General features: G+C 39.9%; 2 protein-coding genes across 2 annotated transcripts in view; both read left to right on the forward strand.

Moving 5' to 3' along the window:
* LOC141790490 (phospholipid-transporting ATPase ID-like) overlaps window positions 1-9,093 on the forward strand; it is a 46,784-nt gene extending 37,691 nt beyond the window's left edge. The window contains exons 16-28 of the mRNA XM_074670382.1: window positions 1,066-1,254; window positions 1,349-1,464; window positions 1,864-2,028; window positions 2,113-2,224; window positions 2,413-2,518; window positions 2,708-2,849; window positions 4,016-4,199; window positions 4,388-4,611; window positions 4,702-4,785; window positions 4,900-5,145; window positions 5,234-5,372; window positions 7,179-7,309; window positions 7,764-9,093. Of these exons, the coding sequence (XP_074526483.1) occupies window positions 1,066-1,254; window positions 1,349-1,464; window positions 1,864-2,028; window positions 2,113-2,224; window positions 2,413-2,518; window positions 2,708-2,849; window positions 4,016-4,199; window positions 4,388-4,611; window positions 4,702-4,785; window positions 4,900-5,145; window positions 5,234-5,372; window positions 7,179-7,309; window positions 7,764-8,093 (2,168 nt within the window). The 3' untranslated portion in view covers window positions 8,094-9,093. The remainder of the gene's footprint in view (window positions 1-1,065; window positions 1,255-1,348; window positions 1,465-1,863; window positions 2,029-2,112; window positions 2,225-2,412; window positions 2,519-2,707; window positions 2,850-4,015; window positions 4,200-4,387; window positions 4,612-4,701; window positions 4,786-4,899; window positions 5,146-5,233; window positions 5,373-7,178; window positions 7,310-7,763) is intronic.
* A 5,588-nt stretch (window positions 9,094-14,681) lies between these two features.
* Window positions 14,682-15,859, forward strand: part of dapk1 (death-associated protein kinase 1) — a 101,902-nt gene continuing 100,724 nt past the window's right edge. The window contains exon 1 of the mRNA XM_074670054.1: window positions 14,682-14,817. The gene's annotated coding sequence lies outside the window, so the exon portion shown is untranslated. The remainder of the gene's footprint in view (window positions 14,818-15,859) is intronic.

Here is a 15,859-nt window from a genome sequence, read left to right on the forward strand (position 1 = left end):
AACGGTTGAAGAGAGAAAAATAAAGAAGGAAGGAAGGTGGGAGGAAAGAAGAAAAGGAAGAAGGAAGGAAAGGAGAGAGATTGGAAGACAGAATAAGAGAAAGGCAGGAAACAAGGAAGGAAAGAAAAATGGTGGGAGAAAGAAGAAAGAAAGTAAGGAGGACAAACACAAGGAAGGAAGGCAGAAAAGGAAAGGAAATGAGAAATACAGGAAGACAGGAAAGGAGAACGGCAAGAAACAAGGAAAGGAAAAAAAGGAAGGAAGAAAAATAAGAAAGGAAGGAGGAAGGAAGGAAAGAATAAAGAAAGGAAGACAGGATAGGAGGAAGGCACGAAAACAAGGAAAGAAGGATGGTGGAGGAAAAAATATAAGAAGAGAGGGAGGGATAAGGGTAGACGAGAAGAAAAGGATGAACGAAAGGAAAGGAAGAAGGAAAAAAGGAGAAAGATTGGAAGTCATGACTTGAGGAAAGAAGGAAACAGGAAAAGAGGATTGGTGGATGAAAGAAAAAAAGGAAGGAAGGAAAGGGAAAGATAGGACGACATGGCAGGAGGAAGGAAGGAAACAAGGAAGAAAGAATGGTGGAATAAAGAAAGAAGAGGGGGATGTTAGAAAGAAAAAATGAGTTGGGTGGAAAGAAAGAAAAAGGGGAAGCAGCAAAGGAAGGAAGAAAGGTAGAAAGAATGATAGAGGGGTTGAAAGAAAAAAAGAAATGCAGGAAAGATGGGAATGAAGGAAGGATGAATGAACAGAAATCAGGCAAAAGAAAAGCAAGGAAAAAAAGGAAGTTAGGAAAGTAGGAAGGACTCAAAGGTTGGAAGGAAGGTAAAGTAGGAAGTTTTTAAGGTAAGAAGAAAGGAAAGGAGGAAGAAATAAAGGCAGCAAAGTAAGGAAGAGAGAGTTTGATTAACCTTTGAGTGATCTTTGGAGCTGTGCTCAGTTTTAACAAACAGAAACTGATCCCAACATGAGCCGCTCATACTAGAAAAAAACTGACTGTCTGTGTGACTCAAAAATAATTAGTCGTCCTCTGGAGAGAGAAACATGAATCTTTTTCTCTCCCAGGTGAGATTTTCTACCAGGCCCAGTCTCCAGATGAGGGAGCTTTGGTCACAGCTGCCAGAAACTTTGGGTTTGTGTTTCGCTCACGAACCCCGGACAGCGTTTCCATCGTGGAAATGGGACAGCAGCGCAGCTATGAACTCCTCGCTATTCTGGATTTCAACAACGTCCGCAAGAGGATGTCTGTTATCGGTACAACTCCACTGTGATATTGTCTGCAGACTAAACAGTTTGATTTTCTTTGAAATGAAGATTAAATTAAGTGTGTGTGTATTTTTATACCCAGTTCGGAGCCCAGAGGGGAAGCTGTCTTTGCTCTGTAAAGGTGCAGACACCATCATCTACGAGAGGCTGCATCAGTCCTGCAGCAAGCTGATGGACGTCACCACGGAGCATCTCAATGTCAGTAAATATTTCTGTGTTATTGTTTTTAGTGACACGATCGATACAACTCATTTTACTGCTTTTCATACAATCAAAACTGCTTTTATAAATGGCAGCAATGAAACAATGGGAAGTCTCTTTTTTATCATCTTTGAATTCTTTTTTTCATTTCCCCTCCTCCAAGTATCTGTTTGTTTTCCCTGAAATGTTAGAGCAGACATAAAACACTGATCATGTCTCAGTGGTCTGTTTTTCTTCTCCTGTCTTGTAGTTTAGACCTACCTAACAAAAACCAAACAGCTGATAGCTTGTGTTTAACTTCTGTTTATACCTTTAAATACCATCAGCAGCTGTGTGGTTGTCTTCTCCAGGATGTTTTATTCACTTGAATTTAAGTCTGTGTGTGCTGATCTGCAGGAGTTTGCAGGAGAAGGCCTCAGGACTCTGGCGTTAGCTTACAAAGACCTGGATGAGGAGTATTTCATCCAGTGGAAACAGCGCCACCATGAGGCCAGCACAGCTCTGGACGACAGAGAGGAGAAACTGGACCAGCTGTACGAGGAGATCGAGAAGGATCTGCTGGTAGGAGAAGAAAGCACTGAAGAAAAACCTCATGAAGCACAACTGGATCATTATTAAATGTGTTTATCGTGTGTGTGTGTGCAGCTCCTCGGGGCTACAGCTATCGAAGATAAGCTTCAAGACGGAGTCCCTCAGACCATCGAGCAGCTGTCCAAAGCTGACATCAAAATCTGGGTTTTGACTGGTGACAAACAAGGTACAGAAGTTCAGACATGATCAGACATACGCTCTCCGTTGGAACCACACCCATTTGCATGATGTTATTTATTCAGGGCAGATAAAAACAGCTCTTCAGTATTTGATAGTTAAATATGTTTTACTTGGGGTCATGTTTTCAGGTTAATGATGGATGCAAACTTACTGGTATTTATTTTGGTGTTGCAGAAACTGCAGAGAACATCGGGTATTCGTGCAACTTGCTACGAGAGGAAATGGCCGAGGTCTTCATCATCTCTGGAAACTCACCTGAAGATGTCAGACAGGAACTAAGGTCAGAGGACAATCACAAAGTGACTTAGCATCATGAGTTAGTGATCCCATGATTTCTTTATTGCAAAATTATGCATCAAATTTGACAGAACTGTGAAGTTCCTTTTAAAAAGTATAGATATTTACACTCAACTGTGCAGGTCATTAAGTCATTCAAGTTCCCTGAAATCCATCTGTTTTATTTTTTCAGAAATGCACAAAACTCCATGAGATCATCTGCAACCGAGGATTCTGTGTTTCTGCCACAAGGAGCCGTGAGTAACGGTCGGATAGTGATGTCAGATGAGGTGATCATCGGGGAGTATGGCCTGGTCATCAACGGACACAGTCTGGTATGTTCAAATAAATTGTCATGGTGTCACCACTGCTTTGCTTTTTTGTTACTGGAATAGGCACAGGAAGGGATGATTTTAGTAACAGTAAAACTTAAAAAGAAATGGGAGAACTAAGAAATAAAGTGAAGCCTTGCTTTATTTAGAAATTGGATCAACTGCATCTAAGTTCCCAGTTCTGGCAGGTCAGAGCCCTCCAGATCAGATACACAAGCTTCCTTTTGAACAGGACAGAAGTCATGAGCAGAAACCACGTAAAAATGTCTATCGACTTTCAAAATAAAACAGTCTGTGCATCTCAAAGTGATAAACTGCAGTCTCCTCTCTCCTTTGCTACACGGGAAGTAGTAGTGCAGACACACAAACAGCTGATAGAGCTGACTGGCAGATGATCCAGAGGTGATCAGCTGATGCCGTCATCACTGAAACACGTCGCTTCATGTGACACTCCAGAGTTTCCTTCTTGTCTCTCCCATGCATCTCTGGTGGGAGGGACTAAGACGTAAGTGAACAATGCAAGTTAAGGAAGGAAGGATGAAACTTTGGAGCTTTGAGATGCACCCAGTGTCGGAACCAGATTGTATTTAGCTTGACCACAACAACAAACCAACATAATGAGCACAGCCAGGCTAGTTGTCAGCAGGTTTGAGGTTTTACAGCCCAACATGAACAAGGAGACGATCGTCGTTAGGGTGTCAAAACGGCTGTTTCTTTTAAGCTTGGCCTCCTTCCTGCTCCTGCCCCAACCCTGTGGTGAAACTCACCAGTTTCACTGATGCTCACTCTGTTCTGTCCCTTGGAGTATTTGCTGATGCTCTACCTGCCTCTGCTTTTAATTTACACCCATGAAAAGGGAGGGGAAGTGGACTCAGACTTTCCACAAACAGACACAGAAAGGCAGGGAGCTGATAGAACAGAGCCATGCTGCCAAGTATAACTTAAACAATCTATTGGTGTTGATAGCTGTGGCACCTTTGTTTTAATTTGTTTTTCTAAAATCGTATCTCACCCAGCTCTGATTTTCTGTCAGCTTCCAGCTCCTTTCGTCATCTTTCCATTCTGTTACTCCTGCAGTCGCTGACGCCGTTAGAGTTAGAGCTGAACATTTTCAGTGGTGATATGACTCCGGTTTTACCACTTTCCTGCCTCCCTTGTGTTCCCCTCAGGCGTATGCCCTGGAGCGCAGCCTGGAGCTGGAGTTTCTAAAGACGGCATGCATGTGTAAGGCAGTGATCTGCTGCAGAGTGACTCCTCTGCAGAAAGCTCAGGTGGTCGAGCTCGTCAAGAAGTACAAAAAGGCGGTCACGCTGGCCATTGGGGACGGCGCCAATGACGTCAGCATGATCAAAGGTAACTCTCATGGCAACAAAAACCTTTATTCATGAAACTCAGACGGTTTTTTTGCTCTATTTAGGAAATCTGTGTTTGGGAAATGAAAAATCGATGAGTGAGACTTGGGTAATGGAATATTTAAAGGATGATTACAAAGAATTTCAGCCTCTCAGAAAAACTTCTTCCTCCTGTCTCTGTCCATCCAGCGGCTCATATAGGTGTGGGGATCTCAGGTCAGGAAGGCATGCAGGCGGTGCTGTCCAGCGACTACTCCTTCGCTCAGTTCCGCTTCCTGCAGCGCCTCCTGCTGGTGCACGGCCGCTGGTCATACCTGCGCATGTGCAAGTTCCTGCGCTACTTCTTCTACAAGAACTTCACCTTCACCTTCGTCCACTTCTGGTACGCCTTCTTCTGCGGCTTCTCTGCACAGGTGAGAGTAGAAGAGTATGACTCTGATTTTATTGCATTTTACTGTTTTTATTGTAGAAGAAACAAACAGACTTTTGACTTTGCTCTTCAGACGGTGTACGATGAGTGGTTCATTACACTCTACAACCTGATGTACACGGCGCTGCCTGTTCTGGGAATGAGTCTGTTTGATCAGGTAATCGCATGATTCATGTTTACATTAGTGTGTGTTTAACACAGATAACAACCACTGCTACTCTGTGATCTTACTCATACACACCTCACACCTTTGTCTCCCCCTGCTGGTCAGGATGTGAATGACGTGTGGAGTTTCCAGCATCCCCAGCTCTACATTCCCGGTCAACTCAACCTCTACTTCAGCAAGAAGACCTTCTTCAAGTGTGCCCTTCACAGCTGCTACAGCTCCTTAGTGCTCTTCTTCATCCCCTACGCAGCTTTGCAGGACACAGTGAGGAGCGATGGGAAAGAAGTCGCGGACTACCAGACCTTCGCTCTCCTCACACAGACGTGTCTGCTGTTTGCTGTCACGATACAGGCATGAGACCTGCTCTTCTGGATGACTTTGAATTGTTTTGCCTCTTTCTGAGAATGAAAAGAAAAATCTCTTTTTTGTGTGTCTGTAGTTGGGGCTGGAGATGTCTTACTGGACAGCAGTGAACACTTTCTTCGTGGTGGGCAGTCTTGTGATGTACTTTGCCGTGACTTTCACCATGTACAGCAACGGCTTGTATCTCATGCTGCCGTCAGTTTTCTCTTTCATGGGTAAGTGGTAAATTTATTGACATGCCCCACTACACCATCCTTTAAATGATTGTTTAGCCTGTTTTAAATGCTCTGCTCTTCATTTTTACTCTAGCCCTGCACGGCTCCAAATCTCTAGCCAGACTCTTCTCCTCTGTTGTGCCCAAATGGTGGAATGAATTACCAAACTCTTAACAATCCACAGAGTCCCTTTCTACTCAAAGAGATGTCTGAAGACTCATCTCTTTAGGGAACACTTAAAAACTTAATCTGACCCTTCTCCTCTTTGTCCTGAGGAGTAGAATGGGTGCAAAGGTCTCAGACTCAGCTTTTATTGAGTTTTCAGCACTAAGTACCTAATTTTGTTGAAGGTTGAGTTATATTGTTGCAGCAATTAATTGTGGTTAGTTGGTAAGATAATTCTATATTATTTGATAAAACAAATAATCCTGCACTTGATGGCAGCACCTGCAGCTGAATAACTTGTAGTAATTTTGTCACACTAACTAGGTTTTCCCTTCTGTCTAAATTCTTGCTTGTGTTGTATGTCCCTTTGGACAAAAGCGTCTGCTAAATGAAACTGTAGAACTGTAGCATTAAATAGATTTTACAGAGAAATGTTATAAAAAAAACATTGTTAGTAATCATGTTGTAGCTTTGGCAGCAGCTGGTGTTGGAAATATGTGGTTAGTTTCTCCTCCAAACAAACCTTTGTGGTTTGTTGACAAAGCTGAATCTAGTAGTCCCGCCTCCTCTTGGTTTTGATTTGTTGATGATCAAAAAGTGACATGATGAGGGCAACAGTGAGTTTTTTTCTCTTTAGGATGTTTTTTTTTCTTGGCTTTAAAACATTTTAATCGAAACCAGAAGACAAATTTAACCTATGCAGCCTCATTTTATTATTAGCAAAGTTTTTTAATTCGTAAATGTGAGATTGAAAACACCTAACCCACTTTTTATGCTTTTAAAGAGGACATAGAACTCTATCCTGAAACTTTATCAAACTCCTCAAAGTTTTCTTTATTTGTGTCATGATTGATCAGATATCTTTGTGTTCTTCTTTTCTTTATATTTACTTATTTTAAGAAATGTTGTGCTTTCAAAGTTTAATAAGAAGTAAATAAATAGATAAGTGTGGGCAAAGAGTGGTATAAAGGTCGACAACAAAAGAAAGCTGTCATTAAAGACAGTGATCAATAGAAACACTAAAGTGTATTGGTGTTATGAGGAAAATGACACTACCAGTGCAAAAAATTGTATGAGTGGTAACCATAGACTGTATATAGAGTGGACAGTGTAGCTGTTGGAGGCGCTGCCATAGTATAGATAGAGTCTGCACAGTAGAGACTATGGTGCCAGGTGACAAAAATATATATATTTTTTTCTTTCGAGGGTCTTATCTCTTTTTGGCTCTCCCTCCTGACATATTTAACAATCCCTAAAAAAAACACACAAGAATGTCAGCTGTCAATTATTGTTAGACATGACATAAAGCCTAATTTTTAACGTTTATAACGAATGAAACTTTTCAGAGAAAAGAGAATTTGAATATTTGATGTGAGAAACATTTCTATGAGGTGTATTATTGTTTAAAGTTTAAACCACAGGCCATCTGGAATGGCTGGGGAGATGGATTTTTGTTTATCTATACTGCAACCAGCCACCAGGGGGAGCAGTTTTTGTGGCAACCTCGTTTGAGCCAAGCAAGATGACGTCCACTTTTTGTTTTTACTGTATTTGTTGAAAACCAAGAGACAACCATATGAAGTGAAGCCAATGCAGAGGTGATGGAGTCCTGTTCTTCTAACACTTGTGTGTTTTCCTCAGGATCAGCCCGAAACTCTTTGAACCAGCCGAATGTTTGGCTGACGATCTTCCTCACCACCATCCTGTGTGTTCTTCCTGTGGTTACCTACCGCTTCCTGTTTATACAGATCAGCCCCACTATCAATGACAAGGTACTGATCGCGTCAGAACTATTTCAGGCTTTATTCTCCTCCTGTGGTTCATCCTCCATTTGTCAGATTTTACCATCAGAATCTTAAATTACCTCTTATTTGTCTTCACTTCGTGTAGCCACTCACTGCAAACAGGAAATGTGTGTGGCTCATACATTGTATGTATTTGTATAAATTATTAATAATTAAAACATTTTACCAAAATAATGCACATATTTTTATTTTATTGTGGAAACTGTAGCCCTGATCTTAGAGCTTGATTTATATATCTGCTAAGGAGAAGAAAATATACAAAAAAGGGGGAAAAATCCTCTAACAAGGACTTTTTAATGGTATGCTTTTTTTCTGATTTTCATGTGTTTTAATGGGGAATTCAAACCTGAGCTCTTCAAGAAAAAATATCTGTACCTTTAATTGATATTTTTTCTGCCTCACTTTCTGCTCAAACTCTCAGGTGATGTTTAAGGTGAGACAAGCCAAAGCTGCACCTCCCCCTCCTCCTCGACGCACCCGCATCCGTCGCACCAGCTCCCGTCGCTCAGGCTACGCCTTCTCGCATGCACAGGGCTACGGGGACCTGGTGACATCTGGTCGGTTCCTCCGGCGTCCTGCAGTGTCGCGGTCTTCTGGTTTCCCCAACATCGGACGAACCACCACAGGCTTCAGTCCGATGGGACGATCAGCGGGATACAGCCCGACAGGGCGGCCTCAGAACTCCAAAGTCCCGGACGTGGAGGTGACGTCGCTGCAGATGTACAGGACTTTCAGGGAGCCGGCTCTTTGACAGGGAGGTGGTGTTAGGAGAACATCTGGAGACGGAGTTTTGTTAAAAAACAAAAAAGTGGACAGCTGTTTGCTGCAGGCAGTCAGAGGTGCTTCAAACTCCATCTGTTCCCTTTAAACTTTAATCCCTGCCTCTAGAGGAGCGTTTATAGGAACAACAGCGCGGTTGTTGCCACCTCGATGAGGTTGTGAGTGTTCATGATGAACGTGAGTCATGCAGAGCCGACACATGAGAGGTTTCTTATGCTGAAATGAAAACAGTAACAGGGTGATTTATATAGGAGTTACCACAGAGGACAGTATCCTCATGTTTACAGACTACCAGGACTTCTTTGACCCTGGGGGTCCAGATCCACAGCAAGACTTTGTACAGAGGAAACAACACCAAAACCATTTTGCATGAGAATATTTTAATTTTGTACATTCTATTGTCTTTTTAAAGCATTTTATTGACCTATCCTGAAACCTGTGCTATCAGTTAGCGCTTTGGGAGAAACTGAATGTTTCAAAGATTATGAATGTGTAAAACTTTTCCCAGAAAAGCTGAACTGCTGAGCAGAAGAAGATATTTGTTCCTGCAGCAGGAGTCGACATTCTTGACTCAGTTGGACATTTTTTCTGCTTCCTTTGTTTCATAATTTCTCTGTGTTTGAAACGTTCCCGTGCAAAACAAATGAAACAAGGAAGCAAAACTGAAACCCCAAACCCAAAAGACAGGAGCATTGGAATGACAGTGTGAGGAGCCAATATGCAATAAGATTTACTTTAGGCATTATAATTTCATAATTTTTTTAACTAGTTGTTCGTTAAGCAACTCAGACACCTAGCAGAACCCTTCCTGTATCAAGGCAGGTCATGTTAGATCCACTTTGAACTGATGAAGTGAAACTATGCCAGCTGTGCAACAACACATCTGGAAAGCAGACCATTTGTTTGCTGGAGGAATCAACCACATCTACCTGCTTTAAGGGGTTAATCATACTCAACACACACTACAAAGCTAACTTGGAGGCAACCCACTGAGGGTCACATTTAATATCACTAACTACACACTCACACATACGAACAAAGCCTAAAACTCTGCTCCGATATTACCACAGGACTTTTCTAAATCAGATAAATAGATTTACTAACTATATCATCACATCTGTATTTTTGACCAGTTTTACTTCACTTACTGCTAAACTTGAATCACTTGTTGCAGGAGCCAGATCTGAGACAATCTCAGACTTCAACAAAGGTTTGGTTGATGAAAATCTGGATTATTAGCTGTTGGGCTGCAAGTATTTTAACTTGATTGGACATTTGCAGAGATTCCACAGCTTCAGAGTGAGTCTCCCCCATTAAGAGAAGTAAACACACGGTGCTTCAATTTCATCCATAATTTACCAGGGCTGCCACTTTAACACGTATACTGGAAATTAATGCGTTATAAAAAGTAATGTGATCAACTCATTGGCTGCCAGTGCATCTTGAACGATCTTTAAAGACCCAAATAATATTGTTTTCTATGACTATGTAAACACCAAAACCACCTAAGAAGAGTGGACATCCTCAGTCGGAGCGTGAGCTGCCTGAACTTTACTGACTTGCAGCGCCTCACTGTGTCTCTGTCATCTCACATCTTCTCCTCATATCCATGCTGAGCTCTCATCCAAAGAGAGCACCGCTCTCACCCACAGTAGTTGATGAGGATTTTGATTGACAAGCTCCGCCAGACCCCGCTGAAAAACATAATTTACTTCTATAGATGCAGTAAACGGTTACAATCGAATTGGGGGAAAAAAGTGGATTGACAAATCTTCACTTCTTTGTGTATTCATTTGATTAGTCATGCACTACAATTTTGTAATGTCCTAGAATTCAAATTCTTTATTTGGGGACCTTAAACAGATATGAGATTAAAATGTGATTAATTAGATTAATTAATCAATCACAAATCCTGTAATTAATTAGATTATTATTTTTAATCGCCTGACAGCACTATAATTTACATCTTCAGACACACAAAAGGGATTTGTAAGAATAATGTTAATAAACGTGTTTTCTACGCGCCCTATTAAAAATTTGAAAAATGATAATAATAATAATAATAATAATAAAAATGACTCAGACTTGAACGCTGTGGACTCGATGCTTTAATATCCCAGTTTTTATTTAGTTCGACCCTATATCTCACCCTACCTTCATTATTGGCTGCAGTTCAGAGGAGGCAGGCTATAATTTGCATTATCATAAACACTTCAATGTTGGAAAAAGTTTTGCACAGAAAATTGGGTAAAAAATATTACACTTCTATTTAAACCAACAAGGATTTACCTGTGATTAGGTGACGACTAACATGTTTTTTTGAATGGTGAAGAATCTTGTTGCTCCTCCTGACTTCATCCAAGCCTTACAGCTTTCATCAGCAAGTGGGACCTGTGAAAGTTAAAAAACAAGCACTTCTTTATGTCAACGACTGGATAAAAAATAAAACGTGTGAAGGCGTCTTTTAAATACCAGCATCCGATTGTAAAAATGTGCAGCTGCACCTTGTCTTTGAAAGGGACTGTTAATTCAGATGTGCTTTGATTTTGAAATTTTAGTGTTCACTCTTGCAGGAAGATCGCTTTTGTTCATCTGACAATCAAACTGATGTTTGTTTTGAACATTTTCTTCTTTTAGCGAGCTCGATGAGAAGAATATGGAACATAACGGAAAAAAAAAATGTTTTTAATTTAGAGGACAGGAAACAAACTTGAGCTGTAGTTTTAAAGTCAACAAACAAACGAACAGCGTTTTTCTTAAGTCATGTTTGATATCTTGGTATCATGTATGGTATCTCTTTAATTTATTATTTGGTGTGTGAATGTTAAAAAAAAAGACCAAAAGGGATTTTTTATGCTTGTTCAATCAAAATGTGTAATATCAAATAACTGCCTTTATTCGTTTTTTGATCTTAACAAACATATCCTCCAGAATTTAATCCTTAGTTTTGAATGTTTTTATGTCTCTTGAGTTAAATTTTAGTTGTTTGAACAGAAACACCACAGTAAATATTAACTTACAAGTCATCTCTGAGCAGATACTCCAAGTCTGATGATAAAAAGTCACTCAGTTTTGTTTTTTTCTGACGTCATATTCAGGGTTGGAAGCTCAAATGCTCTTTTAAAGTCTCTGATTTTGGATAAATATAGGAAACCTGGAAAGTAGCTATCACATTCAATGTTTCCTGATTGATCAGCAACAACATAGACAATGGATAGTACTGTACATCCCTTAGAGGGCTTTATTTGCACTTCCTATCCAAATATGATCTCAGAGGAAAAAATTACTTGTGTGAATCTTCACCAATGTGTTTTGTTTTGCATCAAATTTAAAGGATTAGTCTGGAATGTGTTCTAGTCCTGTGTCAGTTAATTTGAGCATCATTTCACTTTGTTTTTTTAAACAAACAATTTGCAAGCACATCTCACACAAATCTTAACAATTGGCAGCAACAACCCGGATAGTGCAAATATCTACCTGCATCTGTCACAACTGCTGGAAGAAAATGATCAGCTGAGCTTCATCTGTTAAAGTGCAGAATAAAAAACATAGCAGCGCCCACTGCACAGTCCACTATATTAAAAGTCTTTCCCATTTTTTCTGTGGTACTCTGAAATGAATGGCTTCCATAATGAAATGTTATGTTATTTATCAATATTGTACTATCATTTAATACAAGCCCTGAAGACTGTAACTGTTTCATAAAGGGCTTTTCTTTTCTTGATGTGTAACAGTGCTCTTAAAAAGACTATTTACTATTTTGTACTTTGTACTGCAATAAAAAGATCTAAAAGATCAACATGTCTCTATTTTCTTGCCTAGATGTGTAGTTTTATCACTTTTACCTTGCTGGTTTGTTTTTAAACTGGATTCATCTGTAGTTGAACCCATCTATAACCAGCAGGGGGTGCCATAACACTTTATGTCACATGACCATTCCCCAGCTAAATTACACAGCAGAAACAGCCTGATAACTGTTATTATTCAGTGTCAGACTGAAATAATTTTATATTCTGTGCAGATTTTTTGTCTCAGATACTTCACACAGATATTTTACAATATCTATAGCTGGTTTATATTGTATGGCAGATGAAATTTAATGCATCATGTTGTCAGATTATGTCACAGATTTATCAGAATTTTGTTGGAGTGTGTGCAGAGGGGTGGCAAAGGGTGGTGCAAGTTTCACCTCAAAAGCCAGTTGGCCAGGTGTGGGCTTGGCCTCCTAAATCCCCAGTTTCCAACTCTGTCCACTGCCTTATCTCTACAAATATAGCTGTAAAACACAAAAATATAAATTTATGTAAACTTTGATTTGTTATTTGCCTTGGCAGAGGCAGACTTGCTTTAAGATCAACTATTTAGGTTATATAGCAACAGGCTGCTGGAAACTTTATTTATTTATTTATTTATTCTTGTAATTAAATGAGACATGTCACTTTTGCTTAAGAAATATTTTCAAACATTGAGCAGGACTGTAGGGGAAGTATCAGAGTCCCACTCTAACCCACCCTCCCACATGCCTACATGAAATACAAAAGCCTGAGATGAGGTGAGCCCACCTTTGCCTCTTTCCTCTTTCCTGTGCATATATGTAAAGCCAAGGCAGGGAGAGCAGCAGCAAAGACCCCAAAAGTACAGAACAGAGTGAGCACCAGAAACAACATGGAAAAATCAGACACAGAATAACAGGAGGAGCTGGCTAAAGTGGTTAAGGATGTTTGCTCTGTAAATATTTCTTCATAAATTAAATGCTGAACAAATTAGAAAGTTGACCTCTTGGCAAGTGGCAGAAAAGTCGAAGGATCTCAACTCAGACACTTTGATTAACCTGTAAAATTGTTGAGATGTTGTGATGATCAGTCAGAGGATCATTGATTTTTACATTCTACCCTCAGGGGACCAATAATGTCAGCAACAGTTTTGATGACAGCTCATCTCAGTATTATTGGGATATTTCAGAGCAGCCAGAAATCTAACTGTCATACTGCTTTTCTCAGGTATTTTCAGCTGAACTCATTAAATTTTCCACCTCTTCGTCTGGTTCTTGACATTTTTGTTTCTTTCTTTTCAAAATGCAAAATGATGTGGTTCAGCTCCTCCACAAAACTGGATGAACAAATTATTCAAACTCTGAAAGCCTGGTGTGAATCTCAAATTCACACCTCTCCAGTGTTGAGTACATATAGTCCTCTGCACTGGAACAAGTATCTGAGTTAGCACAGTTCTTCAGTTTGATGAAGAGAAGCTTCCAAGTACAGTCTAAGAGATTTATCATCATGTTTTACATGAAATAACAGCATCTCCAGCTTTTCTCTCTGTTTAATCAGCTTTAGCTTTGCAGAGCTGCAGCTGGAGCCCTGGGAACAGATCTCATACACTAACTTTACAGTCAGCGTGCCAACTGAAGTGCAGCAGAGCAGATCAGATATGATGGTCACAGCTTCACACTTCACCTTGACTGAACATGCACAATACAAATCAAAGTCATAATGAGCCTCAGAGAGGGGCCCTCACGCTCTAATTTGTAAAGTTTGTCTCAAAGTAAATCGACCAGGGCGAAACCTGCCTCCCTCTCAGTGCATGCTGGGAAAGGCTCCGGCTCCCTGCTGGAAGAAAAAGGCCTGATGGATAAATGGACGGATGGTTTCTCACTGAATCATTTATTCTCACACCCTGTGGCCTTTGGGGAACACAATAATGATGGAGATGATTTTTCCCACAAGTACTGTCTTATGACTGCATTAAAGAGAAGATTATTAACAGTGAAGATGAAGCCCAGTGCTCCAAGGGGCAATATGTGACAGTAAAATGAAGATACATTAGAAAAGCAATGAGGCTATAGTTACCACATATAAACTAGCCTTTTGGCTAACTCTGATATATCTACGTAAATTTTAACTCATGTGTACATATTTATTTTTTTGTACACATGTGTATTTATACATTTTAAAGGAGAATATGGCTTTTTATATTTAAAAAAAATTGCTGTTGAATCTTGATAAGAAAAAAAAGTTATAAAATAGTAGTATGAAACCCACAGAAGCAATCTTCTAGCTTATATTTCTGCCTTTAAACCCTTCAAAAGTACAAATGTGCATTAGATTTCTCCATGAAAATCAACTGTTCAATGTAAATACGTGCAAAAAATAAATAAACAAAATCAGTTTTTTTTTAATGAAATAAAGTCTCCTAAACTCAAATTATCTGCTTAACTGTGATTAAATTAAAAAGTGAAAGCTTTGCTGCCCTCCTGCGAGCGAAACAGCTGCTCTAACTGACAGACAACGGTGCTGCCTTTGTGGAACGTAAAAACTCGGATATTACGGCTTCGTTCTTGAAAATAAAATATTTTCTCTAAGAAATAGCTTAAGTCCAATAAACCGTTGCTGTCTTCTGTGGCTGGCCCAATTGGTGTTTGTATCTTTTTGTGAACGTGGTGGTAGGGTTTTTTTTTCTTAATAATTCAAACCAAGCTGACCAACCCAGTGAACTCAAGGCGCTCCAGCCTCTATTACCGAATTTCCCATGTACAGTGAATGCAGCACTTGCCTTACATTGTTAACGTTGATTTCTCCCGTACTCGTACCAGCCAGCAGCATTTTGTCTTCCGTGAGGCAAACCGGGATTACGGAGTCTAGCAAGACGCGTGAAATCTCGGCTACATTCGGCAACGGGACACACACCGGCAAATAGTAAGATACTTTCCCTTTTATTCATTGAATTTGTGTCAGTTTTGAGATGAAGAAGGGGCAGGAACGCACGGTTAAAGCGAACCGTTAATGTTCACGATTCTGAATATTTCATACTGCAGAAAACACAGAGGGGCTGGTCATGCTGTTAATTAAGACAAAATCAAGGTTTAGGGTTTAAAATGGTGTTTTTATGGGCGTGACTTCTGTCAGCACTAAATTAAACTGGATTAAACACCTGTACGGGTCAGCATCAGTCATATTTTCAAGATAAGCTAAAGATACGAGCACTCAACAGTCGGACTAAACCTCGCGTGTTTCCCATGGCTACTCCAAGCTTTCACGAGTCTGTTTGCATTCCTAACCGGCCGGTTGTGGCACAGTTATGGTTAAATTACTCAAATCTTTAAAATGTGCACTTGTTATGGCAAAAATAACTCTTAACTCGTGCCTGGAAAATGTCAGAGATTGTGGGGACAGGAGTCGTGACGTCGCCCTGGAGGTGCAGGTTCATTTTTCAGTCAGGTTTCCTTTTGTTGACCATAGTGATGAGGAGGTCAAGAACGAGTCAGGTCAGAGAACCGACTCTTTTTGGCGAACCAAAGGAGTCGGTTCACTGAAACAATTTTCCCCATTTGGTTAAAAAAGAGTAAGAGGGGCAACATTTGTGGGGGGAAAAGAAAAAAATCAAAATGTCTTAAGTCTTAAACAACCTTAACGTCCTAACATCCAAAGGGTATAAATAATGTAGGAAGATAATCTTAATTTTCGCTCAACAAAAATCTATATCTGTGTAAAGTAGTGGTTGGACTTGGTTGAAAAAATATATTATTAGAAGCTTTGTAATTTATCATTTTGATTTTACATTAGTATTTGACATAATATTAACACAACATTTTTCAATACAGATGGATTTTGGTAGATGACTGAATCCACGAACAGTTATAGACTTAAGTTTAAACAGTGAAATCATGTTTATTTTCAAGAATACATACTTTTTAATGTTAAGGGCGCTGTACTCATGGATTTTATTTTTTATCTCTGA

This window comes from Halichoeres trimaculatus, unplaced genomic scaffold, assembly GCF_033239565.1.
Source record: "Halichoeres trimaculatus isolate MK-OKI-2021-1 unplaced genomic scaffold, fHalTri1.1 fHalTri1_scaffold_5, whole genome shotgun sequence".
Classification (NCBI taxonomy): domain Eukaryota; kingdom Metazoa; phylum Chordata; class Actinopteri; order Labriformes; family Labridae; genus Halichoeres; species Halichoeres trimaculatus.